The 24,357-nt window shown below is 41.3% G+C and overlaps 1 protein-coding gene across 2 annotated transcripts in view; it reads right to left on the minus strand.

The window, feature by feature from the left end:
- Window positions 1-902: 902 nt before the first annotated feature.
- Window positions 903-24,357, minus strand: part of LOC102116165 (PRELI domain-containing protein 2) — a 78,993-nt gene continuing 55,538 nt past the window's right edge. For both annotated transcript variants that reach the window (XM_005558129.5, XM_045394361.3), the window contains 2 exons: window positions 6,177-6,242; window positions 903-1,826 (listed from right to left, as the gene is read on the minus strand). In XM_005558129.5, the coding sequence (XP_005558186.1) occupies window positions 6,183-6,242 (60 nt within the window). In that variant the 3' untranslated portion in view covers window positions 903-1,826; window positions 6,177-6,182. The remainder of the gene's footprint in view (window positions 1,827-6,176; window positions 6,243-24,357) is intronic.

Raw genomic sequence — 24,357 nt, forward strand, 5'->3', positions numbered from 1 at the left:
AGAAAACCAAACACCGCATGTTCTCACTCATAGGTGGGAATTGAATAATGAGATCACTTGGACACAGGAAGGGGAATATCACACACCAGGGCCTGTTGTGGGGTGGTGGGAGCATGGAGGGATAGCATTAGGAGATATACCTAATGTAAATGACGAGTTAATGGGTGCAGCACACCAACATGGCACATGTACACATATGTAACAAACCTGCACGTTGTGCACATGTACCCTAGAACACAAAGTATAATAAAAAAAAAAAAAATTTCCCAAGACTCTCCAGTAATGGCCAGATTTTTGTTGTTGTTGTTTTCTTTTTTTTTTTTTGAGATGGAGTCTTGCTCTGTCATCCAGGTTGGAGTGCGGTGGCACAGTCTCAGCTCACTGCAACCTTCACCTCCCAGGTTCAAGCAATTCTCCTGCCTCAGCCTCCTGAGTAGCTGGGATTACAGGCATGCACCACCATGCCCAGCTAATTTTTTTGTATTTTTAGTAGAGACAGGGTTTCACCATATTGGCCAGGCTGGTCTTGAACTTCTGACCTTGTGATCCACCCGCTTCAGCCTCCCAAAGTGCTGGGATTACAGGCGTGAGCCACCACGCCCTGCCCTGATTTTTATCTTAAGAAGATGAATTCCAAATTATTACCACTCTTGAAGATTTTTTAGATGGTATGTATTTATATTTTGGCTTCTGATCACGAGAAATGCAAACTACTGCCATCTAAGTTTCAAACAGTAGTACCACCTTACATTACAGTTAAAAAGTACATTTGCAAAATGTTTTACATAATAATGGCTTCCATTTCCTGGTCTTCTACTATGCACCAGGCATCATGCTAGGTGCTTCATAGGCATGATCTCAGATCAGTTCAACAATCTCACAAAGTTAATTCTATCATCTTGTTTCATAAATTTTTTTAAATGAGGTTCAGAAAGATTTAAAATTTTGCTCATGATCACTGAGCAAGTAGGTGCCAGCACTTGGATTCAATCCCAGGTCTGTCTGTTGACTTAAAAACCTACACAAAATTACCTTGTTTAATCACCATAACGCATTGGTGGAAAGACTTGTGCCTGATTATTCCCATTTGCCCAATAAAAAACAGAGAGGTTAATGATTTGCTCCACATCACAGAACGAATTAGCAGACAAGAAACTGCCTTCCCACTCTTCATTTCATGTTCTTTTCAGAGGACCAAATCACAGTTTACATGTTACATTCTAAAAGCTATACTAATGGCAGTTACCTATTACTTATGGATAGGATAAAAATCTCCTGATTTCTGAGAATCTTAAACATTGTTATAAATACGGCTTAGCTTCAACATAGGTCTGGCACATTCCTGTTTGTTCCAGTCCACCCGTGAATCAGGTACCAGTTTCAACTCCCTTATTGGTTCCAGAATCCCCTCACAAATCCTATGAACAATGGTGCTGATAACATAAGGGCACAAGCACCCTCTCCAGGCCTTTATCCTGTCCTTAGCTGCCCTCACACCATCACCAGACAACCAGCAGCACACCCTGAGGAAGGGCACACATCATCTTACTTGGGTCTTTTTTCCTTTATTTGTAAAATTATAAAGAGATTGTGTCATAAAAATCCAGCAAGAAGATCTCATCTCCCTGAGTTCCACTATTCGAGGTAGGATCCCAGAGGAGGATATCATTTTATGTCCTGGCAAGAAAGTCTTCTCTTCTTGAAGCTGCCGACACTGTATCTTCAAACCTGTATTCCAGAAACTGTGTCTGTGATGTGTTGTGGCCAAGAAGTGATTCTCAAAAATAAAAAATAAAAATAAAAAAGTAGACATGGATACAGCTCTCCTGCAAGAGAAAGCAAACAGGCTTTATCACCTCATAAACATGTCTCACCAATCAATACCTATTTGCCCTCTTTTCTGAAGCAACTCTTCAGAGTCCACTTGAATTCTATCACTATGGATAATTCTTGAAATTGCATTTCTCCCTCCTAATGATCTTCGAACAAGGCAAGCACCTCATTTTATTAAGTCCAACTACCCAAAGGAGCTGGTTCAGAGAAGAGTTAAGATATAGCTAAAATTGAGGTCTTAATCATTCCAATGTGATAGAACTCTGCTATGCTGTCAAATCTCAACAAGCCTGATCTCCCAACCGCCAGTGGCAAGAACAGACAGATGTCAGGGTTATTTGTTTTATTCAAAAATGACAGGAAATCAAAAATCTATCAAAAGGATGTGTCAACAGCAACGCCACAAACATATTGGTTAGTGAGATTTATGTGTCTCCATTTTGGCTCATGACAAAAATCACCTTCTAAGCTTTCTAATCTTCAAATGCCCACTTGGACATACAGGTCGGAGAGTTCTGTGAAGTATCTTTAATGTTAGGTACAATGTGGAATGTAGTCACTTCCTATGTGAATTTAAATTATGCAAATTTAAAATATGGTATGACATAAAAATATTAAATACTGTCTCCTTATGCACATTTCTTCAAATCCCACAAAACGTCTTTTAAGTATCAAAAATTGCAAAATTCCAAAGCTGGCAAATTGAGTAAATTATAAATAGCATCTACCCTACAGCCTCATCACAGTGCCACTTTATGTGCCAAACTAAATGCCTACATGTCTACTCCATTGTGTACGTGCATTGGAACTTTATGAGCAATTTTAGTGACCACTGTTGCTGGTATTTTAACTTTCTGTTATTATTTTAATACCTTTTTATGTCTTAATATAAAATCAGCCAAGTCTTCACAAAGTGTTGATATTAGAGCTAATGCAAGAAAAACAAACTGTCAAACTGTATTTTAAAAGGCCATTCACCACAACACTCCTTGATGTCAATTTAGGATACTAACTCAGTAGGCAAAAATTTTCTTCAAGAACTAGACAGTAAATATTCTAGGCTTTGCAGCTGTAAGGTCACTGTTACAACTATTCAACTCTGAGTTGTAGCTTAGAACATAGGAGCATAGTTGTGTTCCAATAAAACTTTATTTATAAAAGCAGGAAGCAGGATAAATTTGGTTTATAGGCTGTAGTTTTTTGGCCTCTACTTTATTATAGCTATAGAGCTAATTTCCCCCACTTCTTTTAATGTAGCATTTTACAACTCATGAAAACAATAGTACTCCCACCTACAACCACCCCCTCCATTTTCCATACAGTTATTTCTGAGAAATTAAAAAGTTCCATTAAAATAGGCACATTTCAAACTTGAAAAACTCTGTAAGAATAGTCAAGAAAATGGGAAAAAAGTAAAGGAATAAGCTGGCAGCATTCGATGCAACATCAAATTGTAGATTTATGTGGTAAGAGTACATACATACATATACATATATCCCCTACTTTACAGTTACTCCTCTGAGAAAACTGGTCATGAATTTTGAGACTTTGAATTATGTAAATCCTTCAGGAAATTTCATTGCATTGAATGCATTACATGCAACTGTCCTGTACTAAACTCTTAGTTATATTCAGACCTCGACCATTTCACTTAAGAGAGGAGAATAAGTTGCTTTTCACCAACAATACGATGCCCCAAGTTCATGGCTTAGCCCTCAACCACAGGGCAAAAAAACAAACAACAACAACAACAAAACACACCAGCCTGAGCAACATAGGGAGACTTCATCTCTACAAAAAAGGAAAAAATTAGCCAGGTGTGGTGGTACACGCCTATAGTCCCAGCTACTAAGGGGGCTGAGGTATGAGGATTGCTTGAGCCCCAGAGGTTAAGGCTGTAATGAGCCGTGATTGCGCTACTACACCCCAGCCTGGGCAACAGAACAGCGAGACCTTGTCTCAAAATAAAACAAAACAAAACACAGAACATGGGTAACAAGACAATAGGTAATGCTATAAACTTGTTTAATTTACTCATCTTCACTACCAACAATTTAAATCCAAATTGATTTAAAGTACAAGTTGATGTGAATCTCAGCTCCCCTCTTTTCAACTGCATTTTCTCAAGGGTGGAGCCTGGCCACATTTAAGCAACAAAAAAGGGGGCAAACAAGAAGCTGAGATGCTAAAATCAGGGAAAAGCCATACAAAGAATATCATTCTTCCTATTAATCAAAAGTTGACCGAATGCACGACAACAATATCTAACTCCTAACTCCTATTAGCTTTCTCAGTGCCCTGACATTTCATCTGTCTCTACCCAGAGATGTGAACTCATTTGAAACTGCCATTCTCAAAGTGTGGCCCTAGGACCAGGATCACCATCACCTGGAAAACTGTTAGAAACACAAATGCTCAGACCCCATCTCAGACCTACTGAATCGTGACTTGGGGAGTGGGGCCCACCAATCTGTGTTAAATCCTCCAGATGACTCAGATGCTCAAGACAGTTTCAAAACCACTAATTTGAAGTTTGAAGACCAATAGGTGTATACGTTTCCCATGGAAATGGAGACCCCTCATTCCTTCATTTACCTTGGAGCTGACTCGAGATCCCACCCCCCAGAGTAAGATGGGATCTGTGCTTAAGCATGCAAGTGCAAGAGGTGCTTAGTGAGCCTCACAAATATACTAGCCGAGAAAAACAGGGAGATGTGGCCAAGTTGTTCTCTATAATTTTTTAAGGAACAGGGTGGGTGTAGGAGTAAGTCATATTTAGATCCAATTCCAGCATTTTATGAGCACCTGCTGTGTGTATGCCTATGCTAAATGAAATTATCCTGTTTAGCTTTTCTAGTAATATAAGAATCTATTAATATGTATTAAGTAGACAGAGGTGTAATATTAATCAAAATGGAGTCCAACCTGCAAATAAGCAGAAAGACTTTACAATTCTCCAAATAATGTTCATTCACAGGTCTGGACAGCATGCTTTGTACGCCAAGGTGCTTCTATATGATGTTCCCTTTGCTTCTTATTGGTTAACTGCTCTCAAATTTTATTGTTTATCACAATTAGAATACCAGGTTGCTTACACAAGACCACATGTCTCAATTAAACCAACACAAGAAAATTTGAGGTAATTCTACATTACCCAAGGCAAAGTTTGTTTTATTCAAAGGTTTCAACTCTCAGATGTTAAAAACCTAAGGCTGGCTGGGCACGGTGGCTCACGCCTGTAATCCTAGCACTTTGAGAGGCTGAGGCGGGTGGATCACAAGGTCAGGAGTTCAAGACCAGCCTGGCCAACATGGTGAAACCCCTTCTCTACTAAAAATACAAAAATTAGCCAGGCATTGTGGTGCATACCTGTAGTTCCTGCTACTCAGGAGGCTGAGGCAGGAGAATCACTTTAACCCGGGAGGCAGAGGTGGCAGTGAGCTGAGGTCAGGCCACTGCACTCCAGCCTGGGCAACAGAGCAAGACTCCATCTCAAACAAACAAACAAACAAACAAACAAAAAACAAAAAAAACCTAAAGCCTATACATTCTGTAAGATATAGATCTATCATACTCATTTATTTTGGGCTTTGATTCTCTCTTAAATAACTCTGTCCCCCTTTCCACTATAAAGACCATTCTCCCTGATTTAGACAACAGAAATTTAGGGGGTGGGGATAGGGAGTTGAGTAGTTCTGCAATCTCCCACTATCTGTTAACCCTGTACCATTTGCCCTAGATGTGGCACGTGCTTCAGCATGAGTGCTGTCTTCCTTCCATCCTCTGCCCATGGCAGACACTGTTAACCATCAAGGCACTCTTACCCAGAGCCTGGGAATTACTCTCAAGACCTCAGAATCCCTTTCAATAGCATTTCAGGCAGCTACCCATAATCAGTGGAAATGCAGATGACTAATAAGAGATATTTGTTTCACTGGCCAATCAACATGCCCCTTCCTTGTTTCTCTTCGTGCTCCAATTACACTTTTAAAGCCTTCCTTTGATTATTTTCAGAACAAAAACATTAAGCTTCAGTTAATCTGAGCTGCAGTCTTTACAAATCTATGACAGCTTGAGGCTCTCAATCATGGTAGATTGTGCAACAGTTTTAACAATTTGAATAGAGTTGTAACCCAGCATGTAATACAAAACTGCTCTGAAAATCAAAGGACCAAGTAAATAAAAGTACTGAAGAGATAAAACACCTGTGAAATAGTATTCTGTGCATATAACTGGGAAATGTGCAGCGTGAATAGCCCAGGGAGGCTGCTTTCGAATACCAGGCTGATAAGCATGAAAACATGGCTTGCGTAAGTAATTCTGACTTTGCTTTTGGTACTCACTGATGATTATTCAGCTACGGGGGCACCACACTGTTCCTTTAGCAGCATCTCCATGATTCTAATTCCCTATAGAAAGAAGGAAAACAAAATTAAAATGCCCTATTTCACAGACAAGTACTTTTACATTTATCACAACCTTTTCCCTTCAAAGAATCCAGGTCATGGCCATAGATTCGTTTCAAAAAAGTAGGCTCATAGCCACACCTGACATTTTTATAATATTTTACTCAGCAATTTCACATACATTATCTCCGCATTTGCTCAGAACCACTCAGCGACGTAGGCAGAACAGAGCTTACGATCTCCATTTTAAACATAGGAAAACAGCCCAAGAGTAGTTAAATAACTTCTTGAAAGTGGCCCCGCCAGAGCTAGAATGATAATGGCAGTAGTTAATATTCATTGAACATTTACAAATATGCTAGATTCACTGCTGGGGTTTTATGTGCATTACCTGGGGGTAGCGAGTGCTATGGTGTACCACTGAGATCCCTCCCAGAACTAAAGCACTCCTTCCCTTTCCACCAACACTGTAGGCTGCAGCTGGCACACAGACAACCTCAGTCAAACGGAACTGCCTTACCTGAAGTCATGTCCCTCCAGGTGCAGCCTACAACATTGGATGACTGGTAGGTACAGGGGTATAAAGACCTGGCCCCTTCCCTTAATTTGGGACAACTCTGGGGAGCATCCAACCCTCAAAGCTCCCCAAGGGATCAGCTAAGACCTTTGTTTCAAGTGCATTGCAGTTCAAAAATCCCTTCCCATACCCCATGACAAGAGTTGTTCCTGAGTGCACTCTCCAATACCCGCTGCAGGCAAATCTCAAATTGAGTCTGTGTCCCAAGAGCTGACATAGGACACCTTAATACACATAAAACCGCCAAATAAATACTATTCTTACCCACATTTTACTGATGAGGAAACAGAAACTCAAAGAAGTTTAAATAATTTGCCCGAAGTTACACAACTATTAAGTAATAAAGCCAGGGAAAGAGCATAGGCACCCTCTTCCTTTTCAAAGGCATCCGTGAGCCTTCTTGCAATGTTCATTCTGCTACTGTCTATACCCACCTGTCTACTCAGTATCCTGTCCAGAAAAATTCTACCTTGGAAGAAAGAAGAAAGCAGAAATTCCTTTCTTTCTTAAAGGACAAGTTTTACAGACCAGAGGATAAACCTTCAAGTGGGAAGAGAGGGTTATGATGCAATTTACAAAGTGGGGACTCCAGGACATCAAGGTTGGATCCATGGGAAGGGGAGGTGCTATTTTCAGAGACCTGAACCTGAGAATTATTGCAGAGAATCATGATAAGGGGAACTTAAAATACAGATCCCCAGGCCCCTCCCAGGAAAATTCTGATTTAATGGGACTCAAGCAGGCACCACAGCTCTATGCCCTTAACAGGCACCCATAATTCATCTTATGATTAGGCAGGGCTGTGAACATCAAGTGGTCCCACAGGAAAAAGGCAGAGATTTCCCACTTGGGATCTGAGACCAGGGATGGGGACAGAGGGTAATCAAAGGCATCACTAGAGAAGACAATAACATATATTTAACACCAAAGTAGACTAAACTAAAGTTAGTATTTCCTTGAGGATTCAGAAGGTCCTTCAGATTCTGCCTGGCCATCACCACAAATACTACCATTATCTTGGAAGGAAAAAGTATTACTGGATCTTGAGAGAATGCTGAGTAGTAAGGAGTGTTTGCTAAACCAAAGCAGTAAACCACAGGACCAGGAGCACCACTGTCAGAGGTAGGAGACCTGAGTTCTAGTCACAACTCCACCAGTCATTCCGCTGGGTACCTTAGGCTGATCACTTTTACCAAGGAGTAACATAGACCACAGAGGTTAGGGCACTGAGAGGCAGATGGGATTAGTGCTTTCTATACCCAGCTGCACTCTAGCCTTACTAGGAAAGTCAAAAAAGAAAACAGATTCCCAAGAGTCTACCCAAGAGTGTGTTTGACTCAGTCAGAAATTTCAAGGTTCAGGCCTGAGTCTGTATGTGTATGACATACCTCATGTTGATAAGGACAGGTGGCAGGAAAATACTGGGTAGAAAACGGCAGTCCCAGTGAGGGCCACACCCTCAAGCCTAGACCTGTGGCCCAAAGTGAGAACATGTATTCCTGTTTTCCCACATGAATGTTGCCTTTTCCAAAACCACCCTGGCCCACCCCACCCCCCATCCTGTACCCATAAAAACCCCAGGCCCCACCGGTGTAGTGGCAGAGTGGCAGAGGAGAGAGGAGAAGAAGCAGCTGGATATCAAAGAGAAGCAGCTTGATTTCAGAGGGATGGCTTGATGGCAGGACCTCGGAGAATTCAGCCAGGGACAGCCAAACTCCAGGGGAAGACCATCTTTCCACTCCATCCCCTTTCCAGCTCCCCATCCTGCTGAGAGCCACTTCCACTGCTCAGTAAAATCCTCCACATTCACCACACTTCAATTCGTTCATGCCACCTGATTATTCTTGGACGCAGGACAAGGACCCGGGTGTGAGTGCAAAAGGCTGTCACACTGACCCTCCACTGAGCTGTTTAACACTTAAGCCATCCATGAATGACAAAGCTAAAAGAGCACACTATAACACACACCCCCTGGGGTTCTGGGGGTCACAGGCAACCTCTAGATGCTGCCACAGGCCCGCACAGAGTTCTGCTCCTGCTGGTTGCCTAGAAGCACTCATCCTGCACCTGCTCACCTGCACGCTCCCCCTCTTGCAAGGGGTTGAGAGCTGTTTGCTGACTAAATGAGCCAACCCCTTCATAAGTCATGGGAAGGGGTCAGGGAACTATCCCGTTTCAATGTGATTCTGAAACACAATCAGTTCATTTACTTGAATTTGTAAGTAGCAACTTTACACCATCTCTTCCAACTCTGACAGTCTTGGAATTGATGAAATAGGTTATCCTTCATCATTTCTGAAGATATAGTATATACTGCACTCTTAAGAGGTACCTGCCATTTAAAGAATTAGGGGAGGCTGGGCACGGTGGCTCATGCCTGTAATCCCAGCCCTTTGGGAGGCCGAGGCAGGCAAATCACGAGGTCAAGAGATTGAGACCATCCTGGCCAACATGGTGAAACCCCGTCTCTACTAAAAAATACTAAAAATTAGCCAGGCACGGTGGCAGGCCTGTAGTGCTAGCTACTCAGGAGTCTGAGGCAGGAGAAAGGCGTGAACCCAGAGGTGGAGCTTGCAGCAAGCCAAGATTGTGCCATTGCACTGCAGCCTGGGTGACAGAGCGAGACTCTGTCTCAAAAAAAAAAAAAAAAAACCAATCTATTTACTTATATATTCGTTCATTCATTCATTTTAGCCCTAGGAAAAAAAAAATGGTTGGCTGGGCATGGAGGCTCATGCCTGTAATCCCAGCACTTTGGGAGGCTGAGGCGGGTGGATCACTTGAGGTTAGGAGTTTGAGATCAGCCTGCCCAAAATAGTGAAACCCTGTCTCTAGTAAAAATACAAAAATTAGCCAGATGTGGTGGTGCACACCTGTAGTCCCAGCTACTCGGGAGGCTGAGGCAGGAGAATTGCTTGAACCCAGAAGGCAAAGGTTGCAGTAAGCCAAGATCACACTACTGCACTCCAGCCTGATGACAGAGTGAGACTCCATTAAAAAAAAAAAAAAAGAATTAGGGGAAAGGGGATTGGGGCCAAGGGATGAAACAACCAGTGAAATGAAATTTAACTAAATTCTTAACAGAAAACCTGAATTGTGCCCCTTTTTGTTCTTATTCCCTTAACAACAGATCCAGTTAACAAATATGTACTATGCACCTACTACGTGCACTGGAGATTAAATGGTGAATGCACAAGATAGTTCCTGCCCTCATGGAGTTTACAGTCTAGTAGATTCCAGAAAATTTTCATTCCTTTGTTTCACTTTTGTATTCTAACAAATCTCTGGACAATAATTAAATGTCTTCTTTCTGTTTTCAGGAAGAATAAAAACTATCACATTAATTCTCTTTCAAGCTTCTTTTTGCAGAGTAGATGCATAAATCCAGACAGGATGACTTTGAAATAAGAAAAGCACTCCTTCCTTAGGAGGTAAGAACCTGCAAACTTTCCCATCCATCTAAATTAAGACCTCCACCACTTATTGAACTGAACACTAATTGACATAAGCAAAGACTGAGGTTTTCCTTGGGAATTGAAAGATGTTATTTATTGAATCAATTATGTTCACAGGGTGTCAGTTGATTTTTCTTTTCCTTTTTCCCCCCTTTCTTATACCACTTTAGTCTTTTTAAGCAGAACAGTTAGAAATGGAACATGGAGAATGGGGGCAGGGAGAGAGAGGCCAATAAAATGAATAAAAGAGAAAAAAAAACCCTAACAGGGAAGCTAAACCATGATTTAGCACCTCTCTTTGGTAAAGAAGGACCAAATCAAAGCCCAATCGATAGAGTTCTTTCAAATAAAGTTCCAACGCTTAAATCTCAACCCCCAGGAGATCAGGCTTAAAGGGGCTAAATTTACACCACTTATCACACAATGATGCCTGAAATGCAGAACAAACATTAAGTGGATCTACCTTTATAGATAAGGCTTAAAAGCTTTTTGGACTGACAAACCATAAACCAGCTTGATTTTATTATTTCTTTCCCCTCTGAGATTTTTTTTCTCTATTACAAGGCTATCTTTCTCTATTTGCCAATGTACAGATAAGTGAGCTATCTTGCAGGTTCATTTCCCTAATACCAGAGCTGTGCTGGCCAAATGTATCCCCACAAAGGAGACTCAGAGTCTTTCAGATTCAAAACACTTCACGAATTCTCCACTCTAAGAGTCTCTGAGAAATAGCTGATTATTACTAAAAACACAAAACTTGTCTTAAGAGGAGCAGGAATAAGTTGAAACTAAAGGTGGCTAAATTCCAACAGTATATTTATTTTGTTATAAAACTGATCCGTCCTTGAGAAGCTCTGATTTATGTAGGAGGCTTGGAAGAGAGTAATATTAGACCGAATAACAATTTTCTAAAGCAGTTCTCAAAAGGTACATCCACAGGGAGCTCTTAACAAAAGAGAATTGCTCACTTAATTATCAGTGATAAAAGATTGGTGCTAAAGACCCTCACTGGAAATAATGCTTTCTTGTGGGTCATGTCTTTGGAGTAAATACCATGAACTGATGCGCCCACTGTGTGTAAGGAAGGGCAGGGAAGCTATGTGGAGCACGGATGCAGATAAGACAAGATGCCTCTACACAAGGGGCCATTGGCCTCTTCAGAGGAATTAAAAATAACTGAAAGACAGACAGCCTCTGAGAAACACTATGACTTTTAAAAGAAAATAGTACAGTAATGTGCTGCTTGATGATGTTTCAGTCAATGACAGATAATATATATGATGGTGGTCCCACAGGACTGTACAGGAGCTGAAAACATCCTATCACCTGATGACTTTGTAGCTGTCATAGCATCATAGCCCAACACATTCCTCATGTATTTGTGGTGGCATTGGTGTAAACAAACCTACTGCACTGCCAGTTGTATAAAAGTATAGCACATACAATTATAATATAATAATACTTGATAATGATGATAAATGACTATACTACTGGTTTATGTATTTATTATGTTGTACTTTTTATTATTTTAGAATGTACTTCTTCTTATGAAAAAAAATTAACTATAGGGCCAGTCATAGCGGCACTTTGGGAGAGACTGAGGTGGGAGGATTGCTTAAGGTCAGGAGTTCGAGACCAACCTTGGAAACATACTAAGCCCCCTTCTCTACAGAAAAAAAAAAAAAAATTAATTAGCCAGGTGCAGTGACATGAGCCTGTAGTCTTACCTACTTAGGATCACTTGAGTTCAAGAGTTTGAGGCTGCAGTGAACTATGATTATGCCACTGTACTACAGCCTGGGCAACAAAGTGAGAGAACCTGTCTCTGAAAAAAAGTTAACTGTAAAACAGCCTCAGGCAGGTTGTTCAGGAGGTATTCCAGAAGAAGACATTGTTATCACAGCAGATGACAGCTCCATGTTACTGCCCCTGAAGACTTTCCAGTGGGACAAGATGTGAAGGTGAAAGACAATGAAATTGATGATACTGATTCTGTGTAGGCCTAGGCTAATGCGTGAATTTGTGCCTTTGCTTTTAACAAAAAAGTTTAAAAAGTAAAAATTAAAATTAAAAATTTTAAAAATGGAAAAAGTTTCTAGAATAAGGATATAAAGAAAAAATACTTTTGCATACCTGTACGATGTGTTCGCGTTTTAAGCCAAGGGTTATAACAAAATAGTCAAAAAGTTAAAATTCAAAATTTTATAGAGTTAAAAAATGTTAAAGCAAGCTAAGGTTATTTTGTTATTGAAGAAACAAAAGTATTTGTTTATAAATGTAGTGTAGCCAAAGTGCAAAGGGTTTATAAATCTGCAGTAATGCACAGTAATGTCCAGTAATGTCCTATGCCTTCCTACTCACCACTTACTGACTTGCCCACCCAGAGCAACTTCCAATCCTGTAAGCTTCATTCACAGTAAGTATCCTATACAGATGTACCCTTTTACCCTTTTTCTTAAATCTTTTATACCATATGTTTACTGTACCGTTTCCTATATTTAGCTATGTTTGGATACACAAATAGTTATCATTGTGTTATAATTGCCTACAGTACTCAGTACAGTAAGTGAGTACAGATTTATAGCCTAGGAGCAATTGGCTATACCATATGCCTGGGTATGTTGTACAATTGGCTGTACCATATGCCTGGGTATGTTGTACAACTGGCTGTACCATATAGCCTGGGTATGTTGTACAACTGGCTGTACCGTATAGCCTGGGTATGTTGTACAACTGGCTGTACCATATAGCCTGGGTATGTTGTACAACTGGCTGTACCATATAGCCTGGGTATGTTGTACAACTGGCTGTACCATATAGCCTGGGTATGTTGTACAACTGGCTGTACCATATAGCCTGGGTATGTTGTACAACTGGCTGTACCATATAGCCTGAGTATGTTGTAGGCTCTACCATCTAGGTTTGTGTAAGTACACTCTATAAGGTTTGTACAATGACAAAATCATCTAATAATACATTTCTCAGAATGTATCCCTGTTGCTAAGTGACTGTATACTGGAAGAAAATAAGAAGAAACTAATATTGCAGGAAGGAAGGACTTGCAGAAGCCACCTGAAGAAGAGGGATTTGAGTAAGACCCAAAGTCTAGTCATGAGTGTGACACACAGAGATAAAGGGAAAGACCAAGCAGAAGGAGGCTTAAGAAAACAGATGGGAGTGGCTGCGTGCGGTGGCTCACGCCTGTAATTCCAGCACTTTGGGAGGCTGAGGCAGGCAGATCACCTGAGGTCGGGAGTTCAACACCAGCCTGACCAACATGGAGAAACTCCGTCTCTACTAAAAATACAAAATTAGCCAGGCGTGGTGACGCATGCCTGTAATCCCAGCTACTTGGGAGGTTGAGGCAGGAGAATTGCTTGAACCTGGGAGGCGAAGATTGCAGTGATCACACCACTGCACTCCAGCCTGGGCAACAAGAGCAAGACTCCATCTCAAAAAAAAAAAAAAGAAAAAGAAAATGGATGGGAGTGGGAACTGCATGGAAGGGAGGAAGAGAGGAAGGGAGGAAAGGAGGAAGGGATCTGCATCCAGTTTTCTCATCAAAAGGTAAGAGAAATACTGCATGAAATTTCTCCACGAAGAGATCTTCTACCACTATAAAGCAACTTTTATGCAACTTTTAATCTGATGCTGTCTAATTCTTTTAGACATAGAACTTTATCTAGAAAGTGGAATAACACCTAATAATAATCTAAAATAAACAGCTAAAATTCATTGGCACATACTGTGTGCCAAGCACTTTGCCTGCAATCACTTATTTTACCCTCCCATCTCCTTTTTATTTATTTATTTTTTTGATGAGACCAAGGCTCAGAGAAATTAAACAACCTGTCCAAAATCACACAGTAACTAAACCTCAATTTGACAGGAGGCAATCCGGCTCAAGAATCCAGGATCCTGAATCTTACTACACTGTGGGGATGGGAAGTTTAAATGAGAATGCAAAACTGAAAACCCCACTACCCTGCTGGAACTAGTCTGTGTTGTGCTGCTGTAACAGAATACTATAGGCTGAGTGATTTGTAAACAAAAAAAAAGTTTATTTGGCTTATGGTGCTGGAGGGTGGGAAGTCTAAGATCGAGGGAGTGTATCTGGCGAGGGCCTTCTTGCTGTGTTGTAACATGGCAGAAGGCACCACTTGGCAAGAGAGCAGGTACAAGAAACCAAAAGATTGAACTCACAGTTTCAAGTCCTTTTATAATCGGCATGAATCCATTCAAAGGGGTGGAGCCCTCACTAGCTAAACACTTATTAGGTCACCTCCAACACTGTTGCACCAAGGATTAAGTTTCCAACACATTCTTTGGGGGGACACATTCAAACCATAGCAGGTATATAGCAAGAGTTTTTTTTTCCTTTCTTTATTGGCTGTATTCAAAGAACCTAATAAGTAAATCAGGTATTTTAATCCTGCTCCCAAACAAAATAACATGAATCTTAATATATGAATCAATATCTAACCCCATCTACAAACTGTTTTAAAGACAATGTTTTTCGATTAGAAATAGCCTGATAAAATGTATGGCTTCAATATAATTTTCTCATAGTAGCTAATAAACTCTTGAGTAAGATTCATTTTTATTTTTGTAAGTAACCCAAAATCTTTACGTATAACTGTAGAACATTAAACTGATACAATAATTCAGATGTCTTTGCTTCACATTATAAAGCTTTCTCTCTCCTTAAAGAGAATATTTAATTCTCACAATTTATAATGGAAAAGAATATATCCCCAAATAATAAAGTCTAAAAATTGGAAAGTGACCTTATATTTTCTAGTCCAGATAGGAAACTCTAAGCAAAGAATCAAAACTGGTCTATCGGATTTAAAGAGATTTCCTGCAATCAAATATCAGAATGAAAGATCGATTACCAAATCATTTCCATGTTGCTGATTTTCAAATAAACCCTAACCTAACATGAAGATTTAAGTCACTGGTGTTTTTCTACTTTACACAGTTACTTCTACCACCTTCCAATGTGACTCAATTAATCTATTTTCATTTTGAATTTTTAAAAAAGTGACCTGTATATAATTTGATTTTTCCTCACTTGTACTGCACGCAAAATATGGCCTCTCCCCCAGTGCCATGCCCATCTGTGACATTTATAACAGTTGATCATCTGTTACCTGCTGGAAACCTCCATTCATGGGAAGCATACTGTTCCTTAGTCCATCTGTGCTTAATTACGACACAGTGCTTCCTCACATTGAAGAGTAAGGAACTGTCTTAGTGGCTGGCACCAGAGCATTCCAGCACCAACTCCTATACTCTCAACTGTGCCAAAGTAAAAAGCAACAAGGTTCCTATTATTTGCCTTTTATCAGCCATTTTTTCACTGTTCATCAGACTTAAGCTCAGTCATAATTTTCCCTTTTTCTTCCCTATTCTGAGGTTAAGTGGTTAGCAGCATGCTTGTACATTTTATCAACAAATTGTCTTTAACAGACTAAACGAATCCAACTGATGCTAAGCTGCCCAGATAATTCTGCTTTTATCTTGTATCTTTACCCTTCTCCTTCCCCACAGGTTCATGCAATTCTGTGACTTCTGCAAGTCAATGATCTTGTTTACATAAAAGGTTGGTCTACTGTATCTTTAATTCAGGTGTTTCCTTTCAACAAAACGGAATTTTTCAAAGCCATATTTCAGTCAAAAACTGATCTCACCAAACCTCAATATTTAATCTAATGATAATTTATTATGGGCTTACTGTATGCTGAGACTTTACCTACATTATCTCATTTAACCGTCTCAATAGTCTTGTGAGGTAAGACAGTTCTGCTGTCACCATTTCCAGGTAAGAAAACTCAGCCTCAGAGAGGTAAATGACTTGTTGAACAAGTCATGTAGCTAGCAAGTGGCAGACCTAGAATTTAAATCTGGATTTCTCCACCTCATTCCACAATGAGTGCTTACTTACCTCACTGAATGTGTTTCTGTGCCTGAAAATGGGTGGAGGGAAGAGAGTAAGTACACTTCCCTGCAGGATCACTCCTGAAGATTAAATGAGGCAACATATAAAGCTACTGGTACACAACAGACTTTTGTTAACTATTACCTCCCATTCTTCCTGTGTCCTAAAAAGTAGCTACTGATTTATATATGGACTCTATCTGACTAGGGGTCCCTTATAATGGGACTCTCACAGTGTGGCACCTCCCCACATTCAGCTAGAGGCTGGTGACCTATAGGAAATACCAGCAGGGGCTCACCTCACGCTTGTTCACATTTTCCTTGCCCTTCACATCACCTCTAAGAGTCACTAACACTTCTGTTTCACACTACTAGGCCCAGCAGGGTAAACCAGGTTTCCTCAGGTCATAGTGGTGATCAGAGACAGAACTAGAATCCAGTTCCAGGGAAAGAACTAATTAGCAAGCAGGCTAAGGCCTCTATCTACGAGTCTGCACTGAGTACATTATATGCCTTCACCCTCACATCCCACCTACAAGTCAGTTACATAAGAAAAATGGAGTTCAGTTAGGTTAAAAAAGGTAACCAAAGACACTCAATTAATAAGTGACAAAATCAGGCCAGGTGCAGTGGCTGATGCCTATAAACCCAGCATGTTGGGGGCTGAGGTGGGTGCATCACTTGAGGTCAGGAGTTTGAGACCAGCCTGGCCAACATGGTGAAACTCTATCTCCACAAAAAATACAACACTTAGCCGGGCATGGTGATGTGCACCTGTGGCCCCAGTTAGTCAGGAGGCTGAGGTTGGAGAATCACTTGAACCTGGGAGGTGGAGGTTGCAGTGAGCCGAAAGCAAGCCACTCCACTCCAGCCTGAGCAACAGAATGACACTCCATCTCAAACAACAACAACAACAAAAAGTAGCATAATCCAGCTTCACACCCTGATTTTTGTGACTCTGAGTCTTCTGTATACTATCTCCTTGAAAAGGTGTGTTTATAGGGTTTTCTCAAATTACCAAAAAAATGACATGTCAGCTTAGGCACATTCCTTCCTACAATCGAAAAATCATTTCCATCTACATCTGTGTGGTTTTAATTTTATTAACATAGAAGAGGCAGTGGACATATCGTTCTTGAAATTACCGTAATAAAAAAAGCACCTCCCAATGTATCCAAGTGAATTTTGTTTTCTGCTGACACTAAGTGAAGCTCCCTCGTGCACTCTGGAGAAGCCAGAAGAGAAACATTCCACAGGGAAGCATTTCTGCTTTAACACAATATTTGCCTATTAGAATTCCATTGTGTAATGCCAACATGGAGGGCCCTTCACTTCCCACTAAAAGCCTTTCAGTACTGAATACGGTCATCATTTCTTGGGGACAAAACCCGCAGTGGGTGAATGAAGTACAAGGTTAGCCAGAGTGCTGTCATTAACAAGAGCAACATAAATATGATAGCTTGACTTCACTCCTCATCCTTTGCATTACCTGTGGAGTGAAGGAACAGCAAGTCCATGGCAAGTTTAGGTGACATTTGTGTTTTAATTCCACACATTTAACACTACAAATTAAAAAAAGTAATCAGAAAAAAAAGCTACATACAGGAAAGCTACTAAATGATTAAAAAATACAATCTCTATAAGCAGATAATAGCCTAAAAATAAACCATCTGCTGTTTCTAAGTCAACTATTTGCAAAGAAAAAAAATGTCTGCAGTGCTTATAAATAGTCACCCCTTATCTGTAGTTTTGTTTTCCACAGTTTCAGTTACCCACAGTCAACTGTGGTCCGAAAATATTAAGTGGAAGGTTCCAGAAATAAAAAATCCATAAGTTTTTAAGTGCATGACATTCTGAGAAGTGTGATGAAACCTTCTGTCCTGGCATATGAATAATTTCTTTGTCCAGCATATCCACACTGTAGACACTACTGGCCCATTAGTCACTCTGTAGCCCTCTCAGCTATCAGATCAACCATTGCAGTATCACTGTGCCTGTGTTCAAGTAACCCTTATTTTACTTCATAAGGGCCCCAAAGTGCAAAAGTAGTGATGCTGGCAATTCAGATATGTTGAAGAGAAGCCACAACATGTTTCCTGTAAGTGAAAAGGTGAAAGTTCTCAAATGAAGAAATTTAAAAAATCATATGCTGAGGTTGCTAAGATCTATGGTAAGAACAAGTCTTCCATCCATGAAACTGTGAAGAAGGAAAAAGAAATTTGTACATAGTGTATGTAGAGTTTCGTACTATCCATGGTTTCAGGCATCCACTGGGGGTCTTGGAACATATCCACCAAAGGTAAGAGGGACTACTTTATATACAAAGGCTCTTTAAAGCTCCCAAACCCTGTAATAAACTGGTAAGGAGAAGGAGACACTGAAGAAATAGATGTAATAATGTTGATATGTCTTAAAAGTTGCTCTATGATTTCAGTTGCTAACTAAGTGGGGAGTGTTCTTGGTTAATCCCTAGGATATTCTTTGTATGATTTGGTTGAGATATTCCTGCATGGATTAATATCTCCCACATGGATGATGTTCCAAATCTACCATCGGTCTTTAATGTTAAACAATCTAATAAAATTCTTCCTTTCAATAAAAAAATTAAGGCTTGCACTTTAAAAAAATTCACAAATCCTTCAGTTGGTCAACTGCAAGGGTGGGATTGCTTTAAAAAACCAAGTGCTGTAAGCAATTCTGGCTCTCCTTTGGAGACTGATGCAAAATTCCCAAGACTGAGGGACAGCTCTGATTCACATCTTATATGGAATTTGGCCAACAAATTCAGGTTCTCGAGGAAACAGTTTGTTACAGTGGATGAAGTAAAGAAGTGAGCTGCTGGAAAAGTAAAATTAGGAGGAATTTCCTTTTTTGTTTTAAAGATGGGGTCTCACACTCTATCACCCAGGCTGGAGTGCAGCAGTGCAATCACAGCTCACAGAAGCCTTGAACTCCTGGGCTCAAGCAATCCTCCCACCTCAGCCTCTTGAGTAGGTGGGATTACAGGCATGCATGAGCCATGGCACCTAGCATGAGAGGAAATTTTCAGTACCTTAAAGTCATGCAGCCTAGTAATTATGTGCTCAGTCTTAGTCCCACTGCCTACTTTAAATCTGGATTCTACCACTCACCACCTGTGTGATGTTGGGCAAGTCAACTCACTTCTCTATGCCTCCTCATCTATAAAATGGTAATGATAGTGATGGCAGCAGCTGCTGCAAATGGCGCGCCACTGCCATCACTGCTGGCTGCAACAGGGAGGCACGGCCAGGGCTGCATGCTCCATGAAGCTGGCAGGAGCCCCACCTGTCTGGGTGCAGCTACAGCTGCCCAAGCTGCAGCTGCAGACCCAGGCCTCCTGCTCCACGGAGCAGGCAGAAACTCTGCCCCCATGGGCACAGCTGCAACCACCCAAAGCGTGCTGCAAACCAAGGCATCCCTATACTCTTGGGGGCCAGGAGGTGGGAAGGGCCCCCGTGCATTCGCAGGCTTGGAAGTGCCTGTCCCTGCTGCTTGGCTTCTCTCAGCTGTCAGGACCTGCTCCAATCTCAGAGCAACATCAGGGCCGAACCTGAACGCCACGAATGGCAGCAGGAGGCAGACAGGTTCCTGGACGGAAGGGAGCAGGTCCCCGATGAAGCCCCATCTTCAGGCCAGGGAGGGTCTGAAGGCTGGGGGCGGGGTTGCCAGTTCCACCAGAGTGGGAATTTGTGGGCCTTTTCTGGGCCTGCCTGTGGCCACCCATGGACCAACCAGTGCACACTTTCTCCCCTCTGAGGCCCATAAAAGACCCAGGCTCAATCAGAGCTGAGCAGATGTTGGGACAACCAGCCATAGAGAAGAGCTACCCACTCCAGGGCCTCCTCTCTGCTGAGAGATGTAGAAATAGGAGTATCAGCTGCAGAGGGGAGCAACCCACTCCAGAGCCTCCTCTCTGCTGAGAGCTACAGGGACGACTGGACGATCTGCCTGCAGAGAGGAGCTTCCCACTCCAGGGTCTCCACTCTGCTAGGGACTGAACACTCTATGGGACACCCTGGCTGTGGAAAGGGGCTACACACTGTGAGTTCCCTCTAAGCCGTTCTATCACTCAGTAAAGCTCCTTTTTGACTTATTCACCCTCCACTTGTCTGTGTATCTCATTCTCCCTGATCACAGAACAAGAACTCAGTACCCACCAAGCTGAAACAGTTATAACATAAACAGTGCCAACCGGGGAAGCTGCTTGTGCCTGGCCCAGCCACAGCTTTGCAGAGAACTGGCACCCATGCCAGCACCTAGAACTGCCTGCCCCATGGCAGCAGCTGGTGTGTCCAACTGCTTAGTGGCTGTACTCCACGCCTGCTCACACACCCCTCGCTGCTCCACGCCTGATTCACAGTCTCCCTTGGAGGCGTGGAAGCCAGGGCAGTAGTGTGAACTGAGCACAGCCTGCCAGGCCGAGTGGGTGGAATGAGCCCAGCAGGCCCAAGCAAAACTCAGGCAAAGGTGTCACCAGCCACAGGTTTCCAGCCAGAAAAGTGATACCCCAAAGATCCTGTAACAATAGTACTCACCATAGTGAACTGTATGGTGGATGCTAAGCAAATTGGATGAGGTAATACATGCAACATACTCAGGATGATTGATGCCCGGGGCATAGAAAATACTCAAAAAATATTACCTGTTGCTGTTACCTTTCTGATTACCCTTGTGTCATATAGAAAGCACCTCTGCTTGTAAGAGTGTTGTTAAAAGATAATAGAATGAAAACATAAAGCCTAACCACTTTTGGAAAATAATATTATAATATGTTCATTTGTCCATTAATTCAAGAAATATTTATTGAGCATTGATGATGTGCTAGGTACTAAGGATAACGTGGTAAGCCTTAAACAGAAGCCTATCTTTCAGTGAGAGAGAGAAAAAAACACATTCAAAGGATCAAGAAAGTAGTCACATACAGTTAAGAGTGCTTCAGGCAATCTTTTCTAAGGTAATGGTACAAAAATATGAAAGGTTATATGTATATAAAGTTGTTTCACATGGTGTCATTTATAATGGTAAAAGTGAAAATAACCTGAATGCTCAACACTAAACGGTGATATAAATTATTATATAACTATTTAATGAAATATTATATAATTATTAAAATGAATTTCAAGTTTATGTAGTTACTGTGAACGGCATTTATTACAAAATATTACTTGAAAAAGCAAGAAATGAAATTGTACTAACACTGTTTAATTATGACTGTGTTTAAAATTTGCATATGAGACTAGAAGGAAATATGCCAATTTGGGTCAAAATGAAAAGATAACAGTTATCATTTATAAAGTATTTATTGTGTGCCAGAGTATTTTAAGTACTTGTTTATAATATCTCCTTCACTCTCATAAGATAGACAGTATTATTCATATTTCACCCAGAGAGAGGTTAAGTTCATCCACACTCTATGAGGCAGGGCACTCCGATTTAAATCCACATTGGGTTGATTCCAAAGACAGGCTCATCATAACCACTAAACATTTGTTTATAATGTCATAATGGGAAAAATAAGTTATTGTTTTTAACTATCTTGTATTTTGCTTTTAAAGTAATGTTAATAACAACTAGCTTGAGCCCAGGAGTTTGAGACCAGCCTGGGCAACATGGTGAGACCTCGTCTCTTAAGACAACAATGGGGGGCCGGGTGTGCTGGCTCACTCCGGTAATCCCAGCACTTTGGGAGGCCGAAGCAGGTGGATCACTTGAGGTCAGGAGTTCGAGACCAGCCTGAGCAACATGGTGAGACCTCATCTCTTAAAACAACAACAGGGGCCGGGCATGCTGGCTCACTCCTGTGATCCCAGCACTTTGGGAGGCCAATGCAGGTGGATCACCTGAGGTCAGGAGTTCAAGACCAGCCCTGGCAACATGGTGAGACCTCGTCTCTTAAGACAACAACAGGGGCCGGGCATGCTGGCTCACTCCCGTAATCCCAGCACTCTGGGAGGCCAAAGCAGGTGGATCACCTGAGGTCAGGAGTTCGAGACCAGCCTGGGCAACATGGTGAGACTTCGTCTCTTAAAACAACAATGGGGGCCGGGCATGCTGGCTCACTCCCGTAATCCCAGCACTTTGGGAGGCCGAAGCAAAGGAGTTACTTAACTTTCAAAAAGCCATCATTTTCCTTTGGAAATTCAGAGACGGTGAGCTGGAATCTAAGGAAAGAAGCTAGCCAAGGAAAAAGGAGTCAAATCCCATACAGCAAATGGAATTCAAAAAAACTGAAAGTGACAAAGAAACGTCACTCCAACAAACCCAGCTTCACTAGACACAATGCTTCCTTTTTCCCTAACAACAGGCAGACACTGCAGCCTCCTCCCCACCACCTTCCTGGGTCACTGCCTGCTGCCCATTATGGGTGGGTACAACCAAAGGGGCCTTTCGGGGACGATGAAATTCTATCTTAGAGTGGGGAGCCGGGATGAGAAATCACCACAGACAAAGGGAGGGAGAAGGCTCCAGGGGAACAGCTGGATACCTCAGAGAGCTCAAGGAGCATTGAAGTAGCATGCTGCAGGGCTTAAGGACACAGCTGTTGCTAAACTAGTAGATGTATCCTTAAATGAAATCACCTTTACAATTCAAGGAGCTCTACCCAGAATTCTGTATTAGTCCCTCAGCTGATATGTCTGAATGACATTTTCCTGGTCTTTTTGGTCAAATTAAAAGGTTTAATTTAACACAAAGAGCCTAGAAAAGTCCAAGCCCAAGATGTAAGTAATGATGCCTTTGATTTACAACAGATGTGTTCCTAGAGGCACTTAGTCCACACAATGTGCAGATGCAGCCCCTATATTTATATTTTTATATATGTATGTATATATATGCTACACACACACACACACACACACACACATACACACACACCCAAATACACAATTTGTTTTGGTATTTCAATGCAGCCTGGCCAGAGCTGTTGCAGCTTTCAATTCTATGCCTGCCTTAGGTTTATACAAGGTACATGAAGATTTATAGTGGCCACAAATTCCTATTTTCTCATTGTCTTTGTCTTTGTCTTTGAATTTAGCACAAACGAGTGAGATAACAGGTTCAGAAAACTAATAGATTGGTTGGAAATCCCAACCAATATTGGAAGAATAGTAGAGAGAACACAGCTCCCAAATCTCTTTGGAGACATTAGAGGAACTAATGGGTGTGAGAGTAGAGGAACACTAAGAAAGCAGGTATCATATTAAGTGTTTTGAAGATGAGAACATTTTTCCCTATAGTCTAACAAGTATCTACTTCAATGTCATATGTACACCCAGTGCTCATGGAGACAAGTCATGCATTTGTCTTGTCTCCTTCACCTGAACTCTTTGGGACTCAGACCTCCCTGTGAGGGAATCAAAGTAAATGGCAGTTGAGAGGATGAGCTCTGAGGTCAGACCACCTGGATTCAAATTCCAGCTCTGCCACTTACTGGCTGATGACTTTGTGCATGGAATTGAACCTTTGTGCGCCTATATTTCTTCATCTGTAAAACAGAAAAGTGGGAGTAACCACAGTCTCTCTTTCAGAAGGTAACTGGGAAAACTAAATGTTCATAGAACAGTGTAGCACTTGGCTCATGGTAAACACTCAATAATTACAGCTACTCTTATATCTGGTCTTCCCCAAAGTTTCCAAAGGCTGTGTTTATAGAAGGCATAGATTAAATATAAGCCAACATATTTATGTGAATCAAATTATAAAATGAAATTGTAACAACCCTACCACATGCTTACCATGCCTTCTGCTAATTAGCATTTTATAAAATTATATTTCTTATTTTTAAATATTTTATTGCCATCTCAACCCTTGACTACAAACTTGCTAAATGAATTACCTCTGATGCTCTTAGATCCCTAGTTAGCTTAAACTACTGCATTTTGATGCAGGGTTTAAAGACTACTTGTGAGACAGAAAAATCTTGGTCAGACATTGAAGGAAGGGAGAGAAAAAAAATTTTTTAAGTCATACAATGGCCTAATTGAAAATGACCTACCCAGTTCAGTCTGATTTTATGGAAAATGTTAGTGAACCTCAGAGCAAGTAGTCCAAGCAACACAGCCCTTAGAGAGCCGCCAAGACAGGGCCAGAGCCCAGGTCTCCTGACTTCTGGCTGGGTTGACAGGCT

The sequence above is a fragment of the Macaca fascicularis genome, chromosome 6 (genome assembly GCF_037993035.2).
Source record: "Macaca fascicularis isolate 582-1 chromosome 6, T2T-MFA8v1.1".
NCBI classification, from domain to species: Eukaryota; Metazoa; Chordata; class Mammalia; order Primates; family Cercopithecidae; genus Macaca; species Macaca fascicularis.